At 39.7% G+C, this 25,087-nt stretch overlaps 1 protein-coding gene across 1 annotated transcript; it reads left to right on the forward strand.

Moving 5' to 3' along the window:
- Positions 1-2,266: 2,266 nt before the first annotated feature.
- On the forward strand, positions 2,267-19,812 carry LOC117592904. The gene is made up of 5 exons (XM_034287184.1): positions 2,267-2,389; positions 2,869-3,000; positions 3,115-3,246; positions 4,299-6,192; positions 19,805-19,812. The coding sequence occupies exons 1-5, from the start codon at positions 2,318-2,320 to the stop codon at positions 19,810-19,812; spliced, it is 2,238 nt and encodes a 745-aa protein (XP_034143075.1). The 5' UTR covers positions 2,267-2,317.
- Positions 19,813-25,087: the final 5,275 nt, after the last annotated feature.

Below are 25,087 nucleotides of genomic sequence, written 5' to 3' on the forward strand. Positions count from 1 at the left end.
GACCTAGCTCCATATTTTACTAAAATAACCCAAAATTATGATTTTCCGTTTGACAATTGTGAAATCTGGGGACATCGCTAATTATTTTATTTATTTAACTATCTGCTTTGGTATCCCCACTGCTACCTGAATATTTAGTATATCTTCCTATCCATTAGGCTCACAGAGACTCAGGGAAAGGCCATTACATGGCATGCCAAACTGAGATGCAAACCCTTCATTCCGTTGTTCTGAAGTCACTTCATGTCTTCATTGAAAAACTTTGACAGGGATTACTTTTCAATGTGGCACGACTCTCACACTCTTAATGGAAATAAAAGGACCACTTGTTTCAAATATGAAGTAATGCAAATTTTGAAACAATGAAGCTTATGTGGATTGCATTTCAAAGTAGATTACAGTAATTTCTGACACAAATTCAGTATTTAATTTAAAAAAAAGAAAAAACATTGTTTTTTGAAGAAGATATCAAGTGAGGTAAGAACAATGGCAAGGAAGGTTCTGCTTTTCAGTTTCAGTTTTTTTTCTGCTAGAATCACTGCCATAGAATCCTCTCCATACTATTTATTATGTAATTACCTTTTTTGTTGGCCTTTCATCCTCCTCGTCCACATCCTTCATCCACCTACTGTTTGGCTTTGTCTTCCTCTTGAGTGTTTGTTTCCAGATGTCTTCACCCTTTATGAATCCGTCCCTCTTCTTGCAAAGATCACTGTAATTGTCTATGTGACAAAGTTTTGAGCAAATTAAAATTCCGACTGGGTCTTCTGGCTATGTGGGATATGAGCTCTACCTAACAGACATATTGTTGGTAATTTAATGTTGTTAAATAACCCAATATTTAAAATAACACAGAACAGACTGTCAAATTATGCTAACGCGTGAGGATAACCATCTAGCTAGGTGACAGATTAAGTAAATTGCTAGCGAATTTATAGACTTACCACCGAGCATTAAAAGCTTAGCAGGAAAAAAGGCTGGACCATCTTTCTTTTTTCTGCCTTTGTCCCATTTAACATTAATCCACCCATCTTCATCCTCGAGTCTGGGGCATTGTGTGATAATTTTTGAAGATTTTTGCTGGTCTTCAATACTCATCAAATCAATTCTTCCTACTTCCACGGTCTTGTCCTTGAAGTAATATATGGCAAATACCATTGTGATGGATAAATATTCTTGTCACTGGCAAATATGTTTTTTTATTGGTCCTATATACTGTGTCAAACAACCTGTAACCGCTATTTGAGACAAAAGATGATGAACCGTCTCAGGAGAGATGCACGCGATCCACGTCAAAGCAGATTTCAAACACAAGCAGTGGCGCGAACGGATACTATCGCGACAGGTGCGCGACTGCATTGAAAGGATTTCGGGATTCGGGAGCTGTTGGAGGTGAGGTTGCTTGTGTGATAGTAGTTGTGTGTGTAACATGCCGAAGTGATGGCGAAACGTGTTGGACCTTACAAAAGATACTTGCACGACACAGATGTAATTCCGAAAAGAACAACGCTCAGATGGAACGCAAAAGTAAGTAACTTTGGTGACGCTTAGGTTGCAAAGTAATTGTTCTGTTCACATCACCACTGCTTTTATTTCTGTTCAAAGTCAGAATACCACAGGCTCAAACAGCATAGCGTTAATGTAGTGGTCGTCTATCAGAAGAAACTGCTTCAGGAGAACTTTGCTTCTAGTAATATGAGGCTTCTTTTTATGTCTACAAACAGTACAATAGCTACAGTGGATATAAAAAGTCTACACATCCCTGATAAAATGTCAGGTTCTTGTGATGTAAAAGAATGAGACAAACATAAATCGTCAGACCTTTTTCACTTTTAATGTGACCTATAATGTGAACAATTCAATTGAAAAACAAACTGAAATCTTTGAGGGGGGAAAATAAAAACCTTGTTTTTCAATTGAATTGTTCACGCTATAGGTCACATTAAAGGTGGAAGAAGTTCTAACATGATTTATCTTTGTCTCATTCTTTTACATCACAAGAACCTGGCATTTTAACAGGGGTGTAGACTTTTTATATCCACTGTATATGACTAAAAAGTCTCAATGTCTCTCTAAATGCAGAGAAGGCAAGAAGATTGCAGGTTAAATGCAAATATTGAAGATGATGATGACAGTTTCCTAAATGTGGTCAGTATGAGGGATGCTTATTGGAGGGTGACACAAGGGCTGCAGCACCTTTTTGGCATTGTCAATTAATCATGTAATCTATAAAATGTTATTAAATGCTTCTTACACATTCTGTCTTGTCTACAAGTGCAACAGCAATGAAGATGGTCAAAGAAATACTGGAGATGGCATGAGTAATGCTTCCAACAGCGAAGATGAAATAAATAAAGTGGGCAATGAGGACTTTGAGGACATTCAAGAGGTTTTTACATATTACACCTATTACGATAGTACAATGTCAGCATTTTATGCTTTTATGAACTGACAAATAAATGCTTCCCCACTTGATCATCCGTAATCACATTACTATGGACTTTTTATTAAAAATATAATTGTTTAAACATCGGCTAAAAGTACCAATTGTCATTCCTATAATATTGTCACAATATCAATACCGAAGTATTCAATCTGAAATATTGTGATACTTAATTTTGTCCATATCTCACAGGCCTAATGGAGAGCATTCTCCCTTATTACAGCATTAAAATATCCTAGTAATATTGTTTGATTTTGTACTATACAATATGTTTTCACAACTTCCACTTCATTTGTACTCGGGTTGTCAGCTAGACCTTTACTGTAATAATTTCTCATATCACACTTTCCTGCACAAAAGTGTCTGTCACCCATTTTTGATTTTACATTTCACCCATCACGTTTTTTTCCATTGTTAACCTGCAGAATGACAATGAGGATGACCGAATAAACACAGAAGATGACATGAGTAATGCATCCAACAGTGAAGACGAAGATGATGAAGTGGACAATGAAAACCCCTCCACAACTAGCCTGTTGGGCACTGACATTGAAGAGGTAAATACACAATTATACATCACAGTGTTTACCTTGCTTAAATAAATGCCAAACCTTTTTATTTTTATGCATTAATATTCTTTCAAGTCATATTTTTCCCTTGTTAACCTATAGAATGAGGAAGACCTGTCAGATTCCGAAGGGAACATATTTGATGCCGCCAGGAGTGAAGATGAAAACGATGTGGACAGTGAAGTCTTAATGGAGGGCAACACCAGTGGAGAAAACACATCTGCATTTTCAATGGTATGTTGTAAATGAGTCAATGACACTGTGTTGGGGCCCAAGTATAAATCGCATCCGCCGACGTAATTTTCTTCTATAGCACGGTCCCCATACCTCCACAATTTTGTGGCCATGCGGACCGGTGACTGTTGACATGCTGAAACCCCACATATGGCAAGAGATGTCCTGTTTGGCTCATGCATATTGTAAACATTGCAATTAAAAAATATTTATTTCCAGTAAATCTCTTGATTACACCAATATTGTGCATGGGAAACAGTTTGTGCATGTAGAATAATTAGTTATAAAGATCACAAATTCCCAAAGAACCCAGGCAAATGGACCATCTTGCATACAGAAATAGCCAACACGCCCACAAGTCGCTGAGATGCGTTCGAAGAGGAGAAAATTAAGTATAGGGGTGCACATTTTAATCTATATGGTTAAACATTGTCCAAAAATGTATGCATACAAGAGCCATTTGAAATTGTTAATCACATTCTTTAATAACCTGCTCATATTTTAAATGCCCCTGAAATATGTGTCACTTTGCGCTTTGCGTTATGGACCATTAACCAGTAAGCTAGACAATGGAGCTAACTATAGCTCTTGCTGTCTGCAAAAAGTAGGGTACCCTAACAAGCTATGCAAATCTCAATCGTTGTCAAGTGCAATTTGAAACAATCACACCAAAGGTAGACCTTCTTCTACAATGCAAACAAGGCTAACGTTAGCCTAATTGCCTCCCGGTCAAACAAACTCTGCTGCATCTTCTAAGTTGAAATAATAGTGGCCCAGCAACTTCGCTAGAATAGCTATAAATAGCGTTCTATTTCTCCAGTGTGATAGCTGCAACTGTGTGACACAAAGGAGTAGCATTGTACTACATTTTGCATACAAAATGTAGACTCTACAAAAGTTGGACACACACATGTGGCTACTACTTTTGGGTTTGGAGCTCTGTTGGATATGATGCAATTTTCATACATTTTGTGGTAATCCAGGGCAAGCATTTCTAGAAAATTACACTTGCTAAAATAAAATGTGTTCTCTCTCTCTCTCTCTCTCTCTAGGGCAGTGAAGATAGAGCAGATACTGGTGACAATCCATTGTATCCTGGTGCACCTCTTTCAAAAGGAGAAAGTGTATTAATGCTGATGTCCTATCTGTTACGGCATAATTTAACCGGAAAAGCACTTAATCACTTACTGGAAATGTTTAACATAATGTTTCCAGGTCTGATCCCATCTTCACATTACCTTTTCCACAAAGAATTTGGAAGTTCATCTAAATTTGAAGTTCACTTTTATTGTGAAAGCTGTTTAAAATACCTTGGTATTAGAGCAGACTGTCCCTCTCAATGTGACTCTTGCAACACAGTTTTTGACGCCAGTGCAAACCTTAAGAATGGCTTCTATTTTCTTGTGTTGCCCCTGTATGCACAGATTAAGCAACTACTTCAAGAACATGGTATCAGTCTTAATGAAAAAACTAGAACCTTAGGGATTTTCTCTGACATACAGTCTGGGGAAGAGTATCAAAAGTTATGTGACAGTGGAGTTCTTGAAAAAGATGACTTGACACTCATTTGGAATTGTGATGGCGCACCAGTGTTCAAAAGTTCTAAATGCAGCATTTGGCCAATTCAGTGTCAGGTAATTGAACTGAAACCAGAAGTGAGGAAAAAGCACATTTTGATGTCAGCGTTATGGTTTGGGCCAAGTAAACCATCCATGTTTACATTACTAACACCATTTGTTAAAGAAGCCTCATTATTAGAGACTGAAGGTATTGACTGGCAAGACATACAGGGAAACTGTCATGTTTCTAAAGTGTTTGTGCTGGTTTGTAGCTCTGATTCGATGGCTCGTCCATTGCTTCGTAACACAAAGCAGTTTAATGGTTTTTACGGTTGTGACTTTTGTTATCACAAAGGTGGTAAATCCTATCCATACGATCAACCTGAACCCCCACTGCGAAATGAAAGAGATCATTTCAGGCATGCAATGTCAGCTTCAGTAAATGAGCCAGTGTTTGGAGTCAAAGGGCCATCTCCTTTAATGAAGCTTAGTCACTTTCAAATGATCAATGGTTTCATTCCTGAATATCAACACAATGTGTGCCTTGGAGTCACTAGGCAACTAACAACATTATGGTTTGATACAGCAAACAGTCAAGCCCCCTGGTACATTGGCAAAAAGATTGAAGATGTTGATTTGCAACTTGCAAAAATAAAACCTCCTATTGAGATAACTAGGACACCAAGGTCAATTACTGAAAGGAAGTTCTGGAAAGCTTCTGAGTGGCGAGCATTTCTCCTCTTCTATGCTCTGCCTGTATTGAAAGGAATACTCCCTGCCAGATTTTGGAATCATTTGTTCCTATTGGTGTTTGGCATATATACATTACTGCAGGATAAGATCAAGACTAGAAGCATCTTGATGTCAGAACTGGCTCTTAAAAAATTTGTCATTGATTTTCAAAGACTGTATGGAAAAGACAACATGACTTTCAACATACACTTGCTCACACACAGCACACAAAGTGTGAAACACTGGGGGCCATTATGGGCTACATCAACCTTTGCATTTGAATCCAATATGGGCACTTTATTGAAGTATTTTCATGGAACACAATATGTCCCTTCACAAATAGCTAGACATTTTCTACTGTGGAGAGAATTGCCAGAAAAGGCCAAGCAAACTAACACCAGTGTAAAGGTTCAGTCATTTGTTGAAGAACTTTATTTTAATAAGCGAAAAACTGACAAATGTGAGATACTAAATGAAAGTGTCAAGGGTTTTGGGCATCCACCTTTGCAAGAAAATATTACAACTTCATACAGGCTTGCCATTGCCAAGCTATGTAGAAATCTAGGTAACTGCTTCTGGTCTTACAACCGTTTTTTGGTTGATGGAGTTGTGTATCACAGTCAAAAATATGACAGACTAAAGAAAAGATACAACAGTGCTATATGCTTGAAAGATGATACACTGTGTTTAATTAATGACTTAGTCATTTTTAAACAAAAGTGTGCACATCAAAGCCCTGCATGCTGTGTATGTACCAAACATTGCTGTGTTTTAGTTGAGGTACTTGCTAAATCTAGCAGGCCTTTATGTAAAGATTCACAAATAAATGTACATAGTACTTTTGTACATGAGGTTAGGAAGACTGGAAACTTCAGTGCCATCTGGCCTGATATGATAAAGATGAAATGTGTTGTTGTTGAAACAGCTGATAAGTTGTACATTACACCTTTGCCAAATCCATATGAACGGGACTAAAACATTCAGTTGTTGTCCAGGGTTGTAGCCAATTATTTACGTAAAGAGACTTGCTCCTTGATGTTTTTTGATGTGATTTAAATATATGTATATTTCATGTTCTGGTTGTGGCTTATAATAGCATCCAGTATGAATCAATTCTGTACAATACTCTCAAACCTTGGACAAATTGTATATAAAATCAGCTAAATGTTTATCTGTTTCTGTGTGGGTTAATAACACTACATAAACAATCAGGTTCACTTCCACCCATGTACTATTTACTCCAGAAGCTATTCCACCCCATAGCTGACTTTACCATAACATTGAACATGTATGTTTATAAGGTGGTATGTAAAACATAGGCTATGCTGGAATACTACCTCAAAAATCCAATATGTGTGAAAAGAAATAAGCAGAACTACAAGCCAAGTATACTTAAACTTCTTGTATAAGGCAAGACTACTTGATTATACTTTTCTTTAGAATATCTCAATCAATAGATTGAGTACAAGTATATGCCAAATATACTTAGACTTTTTCGGTATACTTGTCAGTATAAGCCAAGTACACGTTAGTATAATTTTGTTAAGTATATCTCTGATAAGTACACAAAAAGTAAACTGAAAGTATACTATCTTATTTTTAGTTTAAAAGAAGTATACTAATAGCACACTGGAATAAACTTATTTTTGGTAAGGGTACCACGTCCATCTACCTCCAATCAGCCCGACAGGCCGCGCATCCATAACCGAATGAAAACGCCAGTCGTCGGAAAACCCTAATAACACTCCAAGAAACATTGTTCACATGTCCAAACACCATATACGTCAGTGATAATCTTTGCCGGTCCAGCGTAAACACGAGAGACCGGCAAAGATTTACTGTCGCACGTCCCCATGTTTCAGATTTACCCAGTAAATCTACTTTATACTCAACCAACCAGAAAGCGAAGTCAAGCTCGTCAGCCCACAAATGAGATTTTAAAAGGTCCAACCTTTTACTGCAGATTTTAAACTATAAAGTCCAACTTTAAGTTTTTAGACCGTATTGCGTTCTTGCCTCCAAATTCAATTTCCGCAGGAAACCTGTACTGATCAAGCACGAGTCACAGCTCCCGTCAGGCACTCTTTCTCAGCCCGTCAAAGGATAAGCCTTTTCTGGACGATACTAGAATTCCAGAGCTTTCTCTGGCCGTGCACGGTTAACCTGTTAGGAAAGGGACTCAAACCGATCAGGATTAGGATCCCGGACGTGCCCCCAAATTGTGATGGCAATTTCTAAAATTCCAAAGTTCTATGAAAATGGTAGGTAAGACAGGAGAAATCAATTGCGCAATAAACGGTTTTAATCTTGCTTGCAAGGAGAAAGTATACAGGTTACAAAGTAACGGTGGATAGTTTCTAAATAAAAACATCATTTCGACAGTATTTATTACATAGGAAAAAGGGGTGTGGTAAGATGCTGCCATCTGTTTCATGTCAATCAAACACCTTTCCCTTTGTTCTATCACACACGTCAAATGCTATCTTCCCCCACCTTATCCTTCCTGCAATAATGTTTACCCAAAGGGGCCAACTGGCCTTACTGCCCCCTTGCTGTATCTTCTCCTATCCTGTCCTAAAACCCATTGATCTGCATCTGGACAGACAATAGATGTCCCCTATGCAAATACCAGGTCCCACACATTCCTGTACCTATCTTAACAGTGGGACTCAGTCCTTTATACAATCAGAATACATTGTATAAGAAATTTCCACAACACTCTACGACGATCTTCAAAGGTATGTTGAATACTACACATCACAGGCCGGTAACGGTTTACCGGGGTATCATGCTAGCGCTGCAATGTATGGGGCTGGTCTAGGGGGCCTTTTCCGAGGGCTTTTCCGGATGGGAATACCTTTGTTGAAGCATGGGTTCTCAATAGCAAAACCACAACTGAAAAATGCAGCTAGGAATATAGCTGAATTTAGATGTTGTCAGCAGTGTTATGTCTCGACAATCAAAAAAGCAGAAGGGTTCTGGATTGATGGTTATGACTTGAGGTGTTAGAAAGAGACCACCTGGTAGGAGGAGCCTAACAAAGAGTAAAAAATGCAAGAATGAGAAGAACAAGAGCCACGGTTAAAAGAAGGCATACAGCTTGGAGGACACTCAAAGGGAGCACCGCAAGGTTAATTAAGAACATATTTTAGGAAGATGGCTATCCTACACCGTATGTCTGGTGAAAGAATGAAAACAGAGTTGGATTTATTCACAGTTACTTTCACACAGACATCTACTGAGAAAAATACATACATTGAAATACCAACCCTATCAGCAATATCAGATGCAATATCTTGCAGGAAATGGCGAAGACTACATTGATATAAACAATGCTTTGTTGTACCTACGTGTAAAAGTCACTAAACCGGGCAGAACTACTATTGATGCTGGAGCACATGTTTGGGGTTATCAACTACCCGATAGCCATCCTATTTTCACAAGTGGATGTCTCCTTGGGGGATCATTTCATTAGTCAGAGTAGCAACACATACCCCTACAGAGCCGTAATAGAGACCATTCTGAATTACACATGTGATACATTAAAGACAGTTTTCAGCTGGTTTGTTTTACAAGGACGCTGCAGGTCACATGGATGTTACGGAGCCTGCAGGCGAGAATGATGGACTTACGAAAAGGGTCTGCAATTTCATAGCAAACCATTCAAAACAAATTACACAACAGGGTCAGCAGTGCGTGAATTTTAACAATTGGCCTTCAGGAAAACACCTAAAGGACCAAGCCTTGGCTATTGACAAGTCTGACTTCTTACATGGCTATGCCCATTATGCATTCAACTGCGCACCAGATGAGGAATGCGGTCGGCACTTATCCTTGATCAAGTCAGGGAATGTACGACTTGAGATGAGGTTCAGACAATCACTACCCCACACAATTAATTTAGTTGTTTATTCATCTTTTTACTCTTTTATCAAAGTGTCAAACCAGCGACAAGTTATGGTTGACTACTATTAGTAAAATGGTGTGGAAATGAATACCGCAGAGTCGACCGGTGTGGTGAACCAATTTTCATCTAGGACTCATTTGTATGGTGTGCTGGCAAGCGACCAACTACCTAGTGGACCAGTCCGAGATGTTGCATCAATGATGATTGTTAATACACACCTGAGCAATCACCCCAGGGAGCACTGGCTGGCTAATTACATAAAGGCGATGGCATTGGAAGGTTTTATAAAGTTTTGGAAACCCCCCAGATCAGTGCCTTTCTGCAAACCTGTGAGAATGGGACAAATCCAGGACATGTTTTCAACCAGGTGTGGACAACATTGCGTGTTCTCTCTCTATCTAATGACAAGAGTTCTGAGTTATAAAGATGCTTTGTCTTTTTATATTGATGATTTACGAGAAAATTATTGTAGCTAAGTTGGTAGCTAAGCGTGATAAGCAAATGTTTAATTGCATACAACATGATCAATCTTGTAAATCGTTTAATTTGTGTCATGGTTGTTGAAGAAATAGAAAAGTAAATCATGTGTATGTCAACTTTATTATTCAAAAATAAAACCATTCGTAAAACCACTTCAATGTTTACATAGTATTTTTAAACAACAATTATTCAAGGTAAAACATACACTTTGACAATGAATCACAAATGATAAAAAAAAAGCATAAAATAAAAACATTAAAATAGAAGCCATTTTGAGGGGTCCATGGTAGGGGGTACAAAGAAAGCTTTGGTTGGTTGATAACCAGTTGCTGGGAGAGTGGCTAAATCATCCATTGTGTCACCAGACGTTTGTTCATGCAAATAGACTTTACGCCTTACAAGCTCATTTGAGATAGTTGTAAAAGGCATGTTGAGACATGCCATGACCTCTAAAACCCCCCCACCCACCCAAAAGGCCTTCTAGCTTCACCATTTATATTGGTTATATTGGTCACACTTTTAACCAGATCCAACAGGTGCGAACCATTGATTATTTATCCTTTGAAAATGAATTCAGCATTTGAAGTCCATGAAGTAAAATCTTTAGACCTGTGCATTCTATTAAGAATATATTCAACATTCTTCCTACGCTTCCCAGGCACATTATCCAAAATTCTATCGACAAGATTTCAGCCAACAGTTTGCTTAGTCTCAGTCATGTTTACTACATCAGGCCCAGTCTCAGACCCGGGTAGACTTAAAGTCAGTGTATTTGTGTCAAGCTCCCCTTGTCTCTCAAGAGTCAAAGATCTTTGTAAAATGGCAGAGTATCTATTAGCTTTCTCATGTAAATCCATATCAGGCTTCAACAGTTGCGAATAGATGAGTCCAAATCATTTTCAACGGATTGTCTAACATCGGTGCCAGTTTGGTTTCTCGCAGTTTTTCTAACTGATGTTGTAGCATCAGAAAAAATGTCTGAGCATGATCCAGTGCCTCGACGCAATTAGACTGGTTAGGAACGGTACTGCAACACTTAGTAGCGGTAGTAGAAGACCTCCAGATTGGTTGATGGTGTTCTTTCTACTATATAATGTATACAAACCCGATTCCAAAAAAGTTGGGACACTGTACAAATTGTGTGTAAAAAAGGATTGGAATAATTTACAAATCTCATGAACTTACATTTAATTCACAATAGAATATAGATAACATATCGAATGTTGAAAGTGAGACATTTCGTAATGTCATCCCAAATATTGGCTCATTTTGGATTTCATGAGAGCTACACAATCCAAAAAAGTTGGGACCGGGAGCAATAAGAGGCCGGAAAAGTTAAATGTACAGATAAGGAACAGCTGGAGTTTGCAATTTGCAACTTATTATGTCATTTGGCAACATGATTGGGTATAAAAAGAGCCTCTCAGAGTGGCAGTGTCTCTCAGAAGTCAAGATGGGCAGAGGATCACCAATTCCCCCAACGCTGCAGCAGAAAATAGTGGAGCAATATCAGAAAGGAGTTTCTCAGAGAAAAATTGCAAAGAGTTTGAAGTTATCATCATCTACAGTGCATAATATCAACCAAAGATTCAGAGAATCTGGAACAATCTCTGTGCGTAAGGGTCAAGGCCGGAAAACTATACTGGATGGCCGTGATCTTCGGGCCCTCAGACGGCACTGCATCACATACAGGAATGATACTGTAATGGAAATCACAACATGGGCTCAGAAATACTTCCAGAAAACATTGTCGGTGAACACAATCCACCGTGCCATTCGCCGTTGCCGGCTAAAACAAAAAAAAGAAGCCGTATCTAAACAGGATCCAGAGGCGCAGGCGTTTTCTCTGGGCCAAGGATCATTTAAAATGGACTGTGGCAAAGTGGAAAAGTGTTCTGTGGTCAGACAAATCAAAATTTGAAGTTCATTTTGGAAAACTGGGACGCCTTTGTCATCCGGACTAAAGAGGACAAGGACAACCCAAGTTGTTATCAGTGCTCAGTTCAGACGCCTGCATCACTGATGGTATGGGGTTGCATGAGTGCGTGTGGCATGGGCAGCCTACACATCTGGAAAGGCACCATCAATGCTGACAGTTATATCCAAGTTCTATAACGACATATGCTCCCATCCAGACGTTGTCTCTTTCAGGGAAGACCTTGAATTTTCCAACATGACAATGCCAGACCACATACTGCATCAATTACAATGTCATGGCTGCATAGAAGAAGGATCCGGGTACTGAAATGGCCAGCCTGCAGTCCAGATCTTTCACCCATAGAAAACATTTGGCGCATCATAAAGAGGAAGGTGCGACAAAGAAGACATAAGGCAGTTGAGCAACTAAAATCCTGTATTAGACAAGAATGGGACAACATTCCTATTCATAAACTTGAGCAACTTGTCTCCTCAGTCCCCAGACGTTTGCAGTCTGTTATAAAAAGGGGATGCCACACAGTGGTAAACATGGCCTTGTCCCAACTTTTTTCAGATGTGTTCAATCAATCAAATGTATTTATAAAGCCCTTTTTACAACAGCAGTTGTCACAAAGTGCTTTACTGAGACAACCGTCCTTAAACTCCAAGGAGCAAACAACAGTAGTGTTGGATTTCAGTGGCTAGGAAAAACTCCCTAAGAAGGCCGAATTTTAGGGAGGAACCTAGAGAGGACCCAGGCTCAGAGGTGTGACCAGTCCTCTTCTGGCTGTGCCGGGTGAGATATTAAGAGTCCAATTGGAATAATAAAACATTTTCTCTGGGCTAAATCCAGAGTCTATTTGATTCTGGACTAGGTCAAAAGTATGACCAGATGGACAAGGACAGGGACAGCAACGGCCCCCCAAACCAGGTACTCCGCAGGTGTGGACCAGGACCTCATCTCCTCCTAAAATTTAAAACTGGAGGAGAAAAGTTAGAAGTGCATTCCTCATATCCCCCAGCACAATAATATTGCAGCGTAACACCTTGGAACTGAGATGGGGGGGTCCGGCGACACTGTGGCCCTACCCGGGGGAGGCCTCGGACAGGGCCCAACAGGCAGGAAATCAATCCACTCACATTGCCTGGCATCAACCAAAGGGACACCCACCAACCGCAACCCCCCTGAATGAGGGCAGAGTATTGCCAGCAGCGTACAGCCCAATTGCACAAGTGTGCAACAGAGAGACAACAACAAGCCAGTGACTCTTCCCCCGAAAGGCATTGGAGGGAGGGCATCCCAGTGGCGATGAGAGCCCACCTGGCAAGACAGCAAGGGTGGACAGTATCAAGCCTATTGGTCACCTTCACGCCCCCGGGCCAGGCTACACCTAATTATAAACCGTGCTGTAGAGATGAGTTTTTGTAGACATTTGAATGTTTGCACTGAGTTTGCATTTCTCACCTTAATTGGCAGATCATTCCACAGTAGTGGAGCTCTATGAGAAAAGGCCCTGCTGCCAGCTGTTTGTTTAGAAATTCTAGGTACAATTAAAAGGCCTGCATCTTGCGATCGTAGGTTACATGTAGGTATGTATGGCTGGATCATTTCAGCAAGGTAAGTAGGAGGAAGTCCATGTATTGATTTATAGGTTAAGAGTAAAACCTTAAAAACAGCCCTAACCCTAACAGGCAGCCAGTGTAAGGATGCCAGGACAGGAGTAATGTGTTCAAATTTTTTTGTTCTAGTTAGGATTATAGCAGCCGTGTGCAGCACTAATTGAAGTGTATTTATTAATTTGTCTGGATAACCAGAGAGAAGAGCATTGCAGTAATCTAGTCTAGAAGTAACGAAAACATGGATACATTTTTCTTCATCAGTTTTTGATAGAAAGTTTCTAATTTTTGCAATGTTTCGAAGATGAAAATAAGCAACTCTTCAGAAATATTTCATATGTTCTTCAAAGGAGTAATGGGTAATGCCAAGGGTAATGCCAAGGTTTTTTACAGTTTTTTGGGATACGACTATGCAGCCGTCGAGGTTCACAGTGAGATCTGCTAACAATGCTCTTTGTTTCTTGGGTCCTAAAACAAGCATTTCTGTTTTCCTTGAGTTTAAGAGCAAGAAATTCTCTGTCATCCACTTCCTAATATCTGAAACGCGTCCTTCCAAAGTAGCTAATTTAGGGGCTTCTCCATGCTTCATTGAAATATATAACTGTGTGTCATCAGCATAACAGTGAAAGTTTACATTGTGATTACATCGCCCAGAGGGAGCATATATAGTGAGAACAATAATGGGCCCAGAACCGAGCCTTGAGGAACACAAAAGCATATCTTTGACTTGTCAGAGGATATGCCATCCAAACTAACAAACTGATATCTTTCAGATAAATAAGATTTAAACCAGGCTAGAACATATTTCCGCGCCTTAGATTAAGCGCTATTTCACAGAGTGATAGAATGAGATTGGAGGAAGCTGATTCTAAAACTGTTCGTTGACTTGTCGGTGACTTAAATAGCATCTTCAAAAGTGGTAAATTTCTACGAATGCATTTAGACATCACAAAGCGATTTTGGTGAAATAAACAGAGACGATATTCTGATTTTTTTTGGAGAAAACAACATCAGCATTATCCAACAGCATCTTCACAAAGTATGCTTAACCCAAGTTACTGGGGCCACTAATGACACAGCTGAATAGTTTTGAAGTCTATCCATCCCATGAATGTGATTTAGTACCCAATGCCTTGTGCTGTAATCAGAGAGCAGTACACATTTGTTGTACACAACTCTGAAACTCTTAGACACTACTCTGTTTTTCAATGTCAATGTTCTTTTATCTCTTGCGATTGTCTGCATTATCAAGGATGTGATCATCTTCACTACCATAGCCTCAACCACTCATGTTAACGTTTCCAAGTTAACAATGGATGTGTTGTAGTTGTTGAGTGTAATGCCTTTTGTTTGAGAGATGTTAGACCTTTAACAGTTTTGTAATCATGGCCCACCTCTAACAAATTGAGCGATACTGTCACCATCCGGTAACACATCGGTCAAGTCAACCAAGAAAGGACCCAGTGGGGGTACCCAATCCCCGTGGCGTGTGACAAAGATCATTGAATTAGTGTCTGTGTAGAGTACACGTCTATCCAACTTCTCCAAGAGTGAGTACAACTCAAGTCTAACATAAGCGGTTGTGAACGCAGCAATAAAAATGTTGCCATTACGGTTTTTTTATTGGTGTCTGTTTTGTGTAACGCCACTGTACCATTGCTCTCTGAGATGAAAGAGAAATAACCAACTTCTATTTCAATGGAAAAAATGTAGTGGCTAAACTCCCCCGGATCTGTAATTAGCATTGTATTCATAAGGTTAGACCGCTCACACATCTTACCCCAAAGACTATTCATTGCAAATTTAGCCAAAGATCGTCTAACACTGTTTACAACAATGTTTTCCTTGTCAAGCTGCACACCCTCCTTTGTCAGCCTTTGTTGGTGCATCAACCTGTACTGAATCTTCGTCACCGGATTGGTGCTTGATGAACAATGACAATTTGGGTGACCGTGCCAGAAACAGTGCTCACCCTATCACGTTCAGCACATCCATCAACATAGTAGACACCGATTTTCACTTCACCCCTGTTCAGGGCGTGCTGTATTGATATATTCTCATCAGAGGCCACATATTCAATCCATTGGATTGAGCTGTTTGAAAATGTCTTCTGACAACAGATGTAGTTGTCTGAAGGAACCAATGCAATGGTGTCCTTGGTGAGGAATCTGTTGCAAAATACTTTCATGCAAGCCGAAGCAATCGCAATCAGTAAGATTGTATGTAGCTTCACACATTCTGGATTGTCTATTTGCTTTTTTAGGGTTTGACATTCGGATGCACCATGCGACCCCTTATCATTGTATTATTGCTATTATCTATGAGATTGTCCTTGTTGATTCTAGGCATAATATCCGTAGATATAGCCGTTGAATTTGTAGCGTTAGGCCCGGTCTGCTGAGTGTGTGTAGAGGAAGACAGGGGCAGGGTGGTGTTACCGATTGCTCTTCCCATTTCTCTAGTTTTCTGGTGAATGATAATTAATTAGTTTTTTTAGGCTCCATGATTCATATCAAGTATAGTAAACAACATTTACTTTACTAGCTTTATGCATGACAACATCAATGATCGGACCTATTGGTTGCGTCTAATTCGCATCTTAAAGGCATGATTTGATCCCTAAGCAATCTATTTTCATGTGCTGGTGTAGACACCTCTGTAGCTTCATATCTCAAACCCTGTAAATGTGTATCTACTTCATATCTAAAGCCATTAATATTGAATTCAATATCGTCAAATCTGTCACGAACAACATCTTCGATTCTGACCATATGGTCATTTAGAAATGTATGTTCATGCCCATATACCATAAACCATATCATACAGTTGATTTAAACACCATCATCATCAAGGTTTTCTCTTACTGGACCACTTAAGTCTAGCAGCTTTTAAAGATCTTCTTCATTGAACAATGCTACTGTTTCAATAATGTTGTTGAGCTGGTTTACTTGCGGTGGCACACCGTTGGTCTCATCCGTTGTGCTGTTCTCCCCCTCAACTTTTATACTATACTTATACTATACTTACACATGAAATCAAAACTCAATACTTTTTGCCGCCCTTTTTCTCCAGGGTACTGTTTCTGAGGCAACCCCTTGAAAAATCATCTTCTGTTGAACATTCTATGAGTACAAAATGTACAGATAATTAAATATAATAGGTCTATAGCCAATCCTGAAAAGATAATTTACAATAAATTAAAAGTTATAGACTTTTATTAAAAGTTGCATATAAATGAGATGGTTACCTCATTTCAACACGTAAGCCAGCTTGTTTAAAAAACAAACCTTCAACATACAGCGGAAGTGTGGTAAATGGTATTTGCCAATCTATACAAAAATAAAACCATATCATGTTAATACATACCTGTAGCCATGCTGATTTAGGTAACGCACTGACCATTCAAAACAGTTGATATTTGCTGGAAACCTATAGGAATAAAATGGGCCTTTTGTTTGGATTCAAATTGAACATGATATCCTTGTTATACACAATATAATACAATAAAACATTTATCACAATATATCACAACTTAATACACATTACCCTATTTGACTCCACCCACACACACACACAGTCACACACACCACCACTATATTCAAATACTTCACACATGGTTCAGAACACACCCTCAACCAATCAGCATGTTCATACAGACACACACAAACACACACACTTGATTTGTCAACCTGTGGCTGAAGTGTATACAAATGTAAATACAGCAAAGGCTTCTGGGGGATTTATGAGATTTTTGGGACTGACCGTGGGTTGTATCACCAACCTCTGGACCTGATCTCACCCTGGGTCATTACAACATCAACCAGCTGCATGAGATTTATGTCACATGATTGTCAGACTGTGGTTAACATGTTGTGTTTGTGGGGGATCTGATGGTAATTCCATCCACTGACACTTTTATAGAATTAAGTACAGAGACAAAATTATTTTGGTACAATTTAACAGTTTATTTGCAAATAGAGAGATGTTTTAAACGCTTACAGGATAATCATCTGAGGAGTTTCTAAATTAATACAGGACAATCATCAGTACTAATAGGGGAAAAAGGGGTGTGGTTAGATGCTGCCCATCTGTCTTATGTCACATAGGTTTTACCCAAAGAGAGGGCTGTCCCCCCACCATATCCTTCCTGCCATAATAATTACTGTTCTGTTTACCTAAAGAGGCCGACTGCTTCCCCCCCAAAGGCCACATTCCTAAGGAACAAAGGACAGATACCCTTCTTGGTTTAAGCAGATAAACATTGTCAGAGTACCTAATAATCCTCTGATATTGTACAGACATGTGTCACAATCAAAGAAAATGGTTACATACCAGGTAAAAGAAAGACAGAATTCTTAGCAAGTTCAAGTATTGATTAATAGGTTAACAATAAAACCTTAAAATCAGCCCTAACCCTAACAGGCAGCCAATGTAAAGAGGTTTGTACAGGAGTAATGTGTTACATTTTTTTGTTCTGGTTAGGATTCTAGCAGCTGTGTGCAGCACTAATTGAAGTTTATTCATTGATTTGTCAGGGTAACCGGAAAGAAGAGCATTGCTGTGATCTAGTCCAGAAGCAACTGTATCTAAAGTATTTCGCAGTGTTGTGTTAAGATACTCGATTTGATCGTTTGCGGATTTATTTACTTGTTGATGAGCGAATATCAAGGAATCTAATTGTAGTCCGAGAGTTTATAGTACGGCTTTTGAAACTCATTGTTTGCGGAGCAAGTGGATTTCTTGTTTTAACGGTAAATGTAATAACAAACTCCACTATGCTAGCAGGCTGGCTGACAGCCTGCGGTCTGACCTGCACCCTATCTCATGGTGAGGCTATAGAAGTGAGACTCCTCTCAATGTTCCTAGATAAAAGAAGAGCACCACTCCAGCTAGGATGGAGTCCGTCGCTCCTCAGCATATCAGGCCTGGCCCTATTTCTGGGAGAGTCCCAAAAAGAGAGCCAGTTATCTACAAACACTACCTCCTGCAACAGGCAGAATTCAGTTTTCAGCCAGCGATTGAGTTGCCTAATTCTGCTGTAGAGCTCGTCACTACCCCTAGCTGGGAGGGGGCAAGAGACAAGTACTCGATGCCAACACATCTTTCTTGCTAGTTTACATGCTGATGCTATGTTCTGCTTCGTAACCTCTGACTGTTTCATCCTAACGTAAACAGTGTACGATTGCCGGCTGATTCTTTAGTCTAATACTGCAGGTAATGGAATCGCCAATGACAGAAGTTTTCAGTTTTTCTGGGCCTCCGGTAGAACATGTCTGCCGATCATTCCCCTCCAAAGACGGCTCGGGCCTTGACTCCGACTCCAGTGGGGAAAACCTGTTGAAAATCTCAGTTGGCTCTAGCAACGACTCAGGTTTCTCAGGGAGAAAAAAAACTCTCATGTAAAGCCAAGTAAACACAAAACTGGTCTGCACGTAGGTAAAAACCTCTCCAGAGAATTGCACTAACCACGCAATGAATGCGTTCACCCAAGTGTACACCAAACAAGGCAAAATCTGGCGAAATATCTTGCACAAATCGCCAAACTACAGGTTTGGCTTTCTTTTCTGGGAAAATAGGAGTGTGACAGGGGCTGTTTGGACATGGAACAAATATGCCTTCCTCTAACAATGCTGTAAACACAGGAGCTATCCCTTCAACAGCCTCTGCTTACAGTGGGTACTGAGCCTGGCATGGTCTATGGGGTCCTCTAGGTGTACCTACAAGAGGCTGTGCATTGTTTATTAGCACAACATCATAATTATGCTGTGACCAAAGGGGGAGTGGAACTTCCGCTATCCTAGGATCTGTAGCAGCCACCTGGACTGCACAGACCTGACGGACCCAGTCATCACGTGGCATAAGATGTACTTCCCGTTTACCCAAAACGGTGCACCCAAATCTTTCTCTATAGGCTGCTATGGAAAATTCCACTCCCACCATATGACAAGGGACCCAGTCCACTACTTCATTGCATGTCCTCACCCAAGGACCCAAGCTTTTCCACGTACTAAACACAGGTTTGGCGAACACAGGGGTCCAACCTCTAAACTTAAAAAAAACGAGACATCACTCTCACACTTCGCACAGACCATGCCCAAAAACCTTCCGAAAACCAGTATACATATTCCCCCGTCAAAAAATCACTTTCACTATCTTCAAACCACACTTACTCAGAACCAAAATCCTGACTTTCTGAAACCTCCCACCTTGTTTTTAAATCCTGAAAAGGTATACATTCTGTATACTCTAAATATGTCAGAGAAAAAACAGGTTTGTGTTAAGGAATGATTTCACCGGTTGATACTCTCTAGTCCGTCTCCTCTGACCTTCACCCCCACTCCCTCAGGCGGTTAAGCGTTCCTGCGTGTTCCTTTTGCATCGCTCGCTGTGAGGCTAAAGAGGTAGCTGGAACTGTCTCTATTCTTGCGGGAACATCCATCCAACCTGAGCAAAAACCACTACAACACAGAGATCAATAAACCCCACACAAACTTTCCTAAAGCTTCCAGACGTCCAACATATCATAGCCTACGCCCTCCAAACAACTTTATATAATACCTTCTGCAACTTCCATATGTTACGTTGTCCATATTCCTCCAACCTGCCCGGTAGGCCGGGCATACGTCTCCGAACGAAATGCCAATAACCGGAAAACCTAATAACTCCCAAAGATAACTCCAAACACCATAAACGTCAGAATTTTTTTTTTGCCGGTCCATTGTAAATGCGAGAAACGATCAATGGTTAACTGTCGCACTTACACATGTTCCCAATTTACCCAGTAAATCTAGTTTAAAAGGTCCAACCTTTCCTTCCGATCGAAAAAGGTCCAACCTCTCAAAAGGTCCAACCTTTGCTGCAGATTTTGAAAGGTCCAACCTTTACTGCAGATCTAAAAAGGTCCAACCTCTCAAAAGGTCCAACCTATGCTGCACATTTTATCGATAAGGTCCAACCTCAACTGCAGATTTTTAACCCTGAAGACTAACAGCAACTGTATTGTGCTTTTACCTCCAGAATTAAAAATATCAGCCCGGGTACCTGTACTGATAAATCCCGAAAATAATTTAAGCCGGGCGCCCTGACTCTCACCCCTTTCGCAGCCAGTCCACGAATGGGGGAGGATTCGGGCTCCAGAGACCTAGTCTCAGGCCGTGCACGGTTGACCTGCTAGGTTATGATTTTGAGACACCAGGTTAAGTAACCAAGGACGAGCTTCCAAAATGTGATGGTAATTCCATCGATCAACACTCTTAAAGGGGTAAGTACAGAGACAAAATTCTCTTGGCACAATTTAACAGTTTATTTGCAAATAGAGATATGCGTCAAACGCTTACAGGATAATCATCTGAGGAGTCTCTAAATTAATACAGGACAATCATCAGCACTTATAGGGAGAAAAGGGGTGTGGTAAGATGCTGCTCATCTGTCTCATAGGTTTTACCTTAAGGGATGGCTGTCCCCCCATCTTATCCTTCCTGCCATAATGTTTACTGTTGTGTTTACCTAAAGAGGCCAACTGCCCCTACTTCCTCCCAAAGGCCACATTCCTAAAGAATAAAGGACTGACACCCTTCTTGGTTTAAGCAGATAAATATGGTCAGAGTACCTAATAATCCTCTGAAATTATACAAACATGTGTGTCACAATCAAAGAAAATAGTTACATACCAGGTAATAGAAAGACAGACATTTCTCAAATGTACCTTAGTTCAAATATTTCCACAACAGGGATTACCCCTATTCCATTATCAGTCCTAGGTTTGTTGGAAAAGAAACTGACCTGATTTAATGATTGTACTGGGTGGATCTGATCTTAACCCTCTGAGTACTACACTTAAAATGTTTGGGTGTCACTACTTTTATATTTGGGCTTATAAACAATATGTAATGTAAATTGATCATTGTGTATTTCGCATCAAATTATTCCAAAGTACTTCAGCTAATATAAGCATGCATGTTAATGTTCTTATAAGGTAGTGTTTTAGGGAAAAATGCACAATAAAGTACATAATTTCATAAGCGAAATCAGATTTTTTTCTGTGTATCATTGAATTCTGACCATAACATACCCATACGTAGTGATACTCCCAATACAAATGTTCTGTGCAAACACAATGCACATTTGTGTAAGAAAAGGCTTCAACAATGAATGTGAACAGAAAAAATGAATTAATCAGCCTTTTGTTCAACACGTATTTGATAAAATCTTTCATTGAAATCAGCCCAAAAACCATTCTGCCATTACACCAAAACTTTTCAAACCCTTTTTCTTGCACGAATATGCATTGTATCACAATAAAAGTGAATAGAACAATTAAATAATTCACCTTATGTGCATACAGGACAATATGATGATGACACCCATGATTATTTTTCTATTTATGATTGAATTCAGACCACACACAGCCATGTGGAACAGTTCTCCCATTCCAAATACGCAAAGCAGACAATATCTATAACGATCACATTTGTATTACATTATTTCATGATAAATAGGTTATTAGATGTTACTTACCAGACTGTTGTTGCGTTAGCATTAGCCTGTTGTTAGCATTCGTCCTTTGTTGTCAGGTAACTCAGCTATCCAGCGTTTGATAACCGTAACGGACTATGGCTACATTTAGTAAAAGTGTTTTTACGTTTTGCCATTTTATACTAATAATAATACTTATAAAACTGTTGAAAACACATTCTTTCTTTGTCTTCTCGGGCAAGTTAGCGTTACGCAAGGACACAATGCTAAAACGTTCGCTAATGCTAAGTTAACATGCTAGCTAAGTTGACATATTTCTACAACCTCTTATACAGTCAGATTGAGCAAATGAAGAAAACGAAACTTATGTCCTATCCAGCAACCTAATGATTTGATCAAATACACAACAGATACCTTCCCTTGATTGGGTAAAATAAACTATTCTGCATAGCAACAGCCTTCCATTGGATGCTGTCACCCAACAGCCCATCCATTGGTCAGGTGCACAAGGGTTTGGTTTCATTTGGACAGGATGAAAACAACAAGGAAATGTGCCACGTAAACACAAAGTGCATCTGCGTTTTCACCGGAATATTGTGGAAACAGCAAAGGAAACAGAATCTCTCTATCACAAACCGTTTTGAAAATATGTAATACTATGTAATTGTTATGTAAATACGCCCCAGGCGTTGGCGCTACCGCCTAGTCCGTCCTCAGGGGGTTAAGACCCATCTCTTGTTAAAATTAAAAATGGGCAGAAACTCTCCAAAATCGTAAGTCCCGACCCCTTCTCTATGTCTTACACAAAGATTTATCCCACACGTAATTCTGTGCTTGTCAAAAAACACCATGCTACATGCACATTGTAAAACATGGAAGGTTAACACTCACTGGTTGTAGGACATCTGTTGTACCACTTGTCAGAACATAAAATGCAGCGGGGGTTATAGCGCCCTTTTGTTAAACACAAAACATCTTGGCGCTGATATAACACTGCTTTATTGCCTGGGAATTTAATATTCCGGAACCCTAAGACCCCATTGTTAAACATCATACTTATCGCACCTGTTATAACACTTGTCTGGAGTGATTATCAATCGTTATAAAACATCAAACATGGACACAAAAATGCAATCATAAATGATGAAGTCACCAGACATGCATATGTCATTCCAGAAGTTCTGCCCTATCACAAGTCATACAGGAGGTCCATACGTCACACCGGAAGTCCCACCCACCTGTAAAATCAATCTAGATGCCCCACACCCAGGGTCATAAATCACTAAAGTGACACAATATACCCTACATTTACTCCTAGCTGGAGTGGTGCTCTTCTTTTATCTAGGAACATTGACAGGACTCTCACTCCTATAGCCTTAACATGAGATAGGGTGCAGGTCAGGCCGCAGGCTGTTAGCCAGCCTGCTAGCATAGTGGAGTCTGTCGGTAGCATAGCCAGAGTAGTTAGTACAGCTTTGCCTATTGCCACTGTGACTCGTTCCAGGCTGAGAAAAGTTAAACAAGGTAGTGCTAACAAAAACAACCTTAATAAGATAAAGCCTTCCTCCGCCTCGATCACAAATAAAAATAAAAATGACTGTATCACCTCGCATCACAAAATGGGACTCCTAAATGTTAGATCCCTTGCTCCAAAGGCAGTTGGCGTAAATGAATTAATCCCTGACCATAAATCCCTGACCATAAACTAGATGTTATTGGTTTATGTGAAACATGGCTAAAGCCTAATGAATTTACTGCCTTAAATGAGGCCTCTCCTCCTGGTTATATCCCTCGTGCATCCTGAAAAGGAGGGGGTGTCGCTAATATTTATGACAGTAAATATAAATTTACTCTCAAACATATCACTGAGTTTCATTCTTTTGAAGTTTTACTAATGAAAGTTAACCAGCCGATAACTCATTTTACATAGTGTAGATGTATTGATTGTATAAGTTAGTGAACTGTTATAAGCTGTTGTAACCAATGAAGCAGAATATTAATTGTTTGTAATATGAGCTGAAACTGAAGGAGCAAGTAGGAGAATAGGAAACCCTGTTCAAGCGGTTGCCGGGGAGAGAAAGATTTAGTATGTCTGTTTTGTGAGAAACAGGTCACAGGTCAGAGACACACACACATAGTCGGACAGACAACACAGAAACCACAAGGGGGGCAAGGGGATACTTGCAGTTATCCCATAAGCAATAGAACTGGGATTGGGCCAATGACACACTTGCTTTGTAAGTTAATGCCTCTTAATGCATCTTTTTGGGCGTAGTAGAAGTATAAAAATTACGTTTTGACTGTTGATCCTTAGACATTGTGTGGCGACACTTGTCTCCAAAAGCTTTTGTAATAAACAGAATATGCGGTATGGTAATTGACCTGACTCCTGGTGTTTTATTCTCCTTTCCAACAAACCAACTCGGGGAAGTGTTAGACTTCAACAATAGCTACTATTTATAAACCCCCCGGACCATACGCATGTTCCTCACTGAGTATCCAGAATTCTTGTCTAACCTTGTAGTCATGGCAGATAGTATTCTAATTTTTGGCGATTTCAATATTCATATGGAAAAGTCCAATGATCCTCTTCAAAAAGCCTTAGATGCCATAATTGACTCAATGGGTTTTATCCAACATGTCTCAGGTTCAACACATTGCCACAATCCCACCTTAGATTTAGTCCTGTCACAAGGAATAGATATTGTAGATCTAATAATTTTCCCCCAAAATCCTGGATTATCGGATCACGGTCTTATTACATATACTGTTAAAACAAGAAATACACTTGCTCAGCAAACAATGAGTTTCAAAAGCCGTACTATAAACTCTCGGACTACAAATAAATTCCTTGATATTCTTACAAGTTCCCTCATTAACGACAGAGTAAATAAATCTGTAAACGATCAAATCGAGGATCTAAACTCAACACTGCGAAATACATTAGACACAGTTGCACCACTAAAAACTAAAGAAATATGCAACAAGAAACTTGCTCCCTGGTACACAGACAATACTAGAGCACTTAAGCAAGCCTCCAGGGAAATTGGAGCGAAAGTGGCGCCTCCACATGTTGGAAGTATTTAGACTAGCCTGGATAGACAGTACACTACAATACCGCAAATCACTCACGTCTGCTCGATCAGCTTATTTC

The sequence above is a fragment of the Esox lucius genome, chromosome 17 (genome assembly GCF_011004845.1).
Source record: "Esox lucius isolate fEsoLuc1 chromosome 17, fEsoLuc1.pri, whole genome shotgun sequence".
Lineage (NCBI taxonomy): Eukaryota > Metazoa > Chordata > Actinopteri > Esociformes > Esocidae > Esox > Esox lucius.

Excerpts from the sequence above, each read along its gene's own strand:
- LOC117592904 (XM_034287184.1), top strand. The coding sequence starts at position 2,318 with ATGAGTAATGCTTCCAACAGCGAAGATGAAATAAATAAAGTGGGCAAT. Across the intron at positions 3,001-3,114 it reads TGGGCACTGACATTGAAGAG|AATGAGGAAGACCTGTCAGA; the intron begins GTAAATACACAA and ends GTTAACCTATAG. Across the intron at positions 3,247-4,298 it reads ACACATCTGCATTTTCAATG|GGCAGTGAAGATAGAGCAGA; the intron begins GTATGTTGTAAA and ends CTCTCTCTCTAG.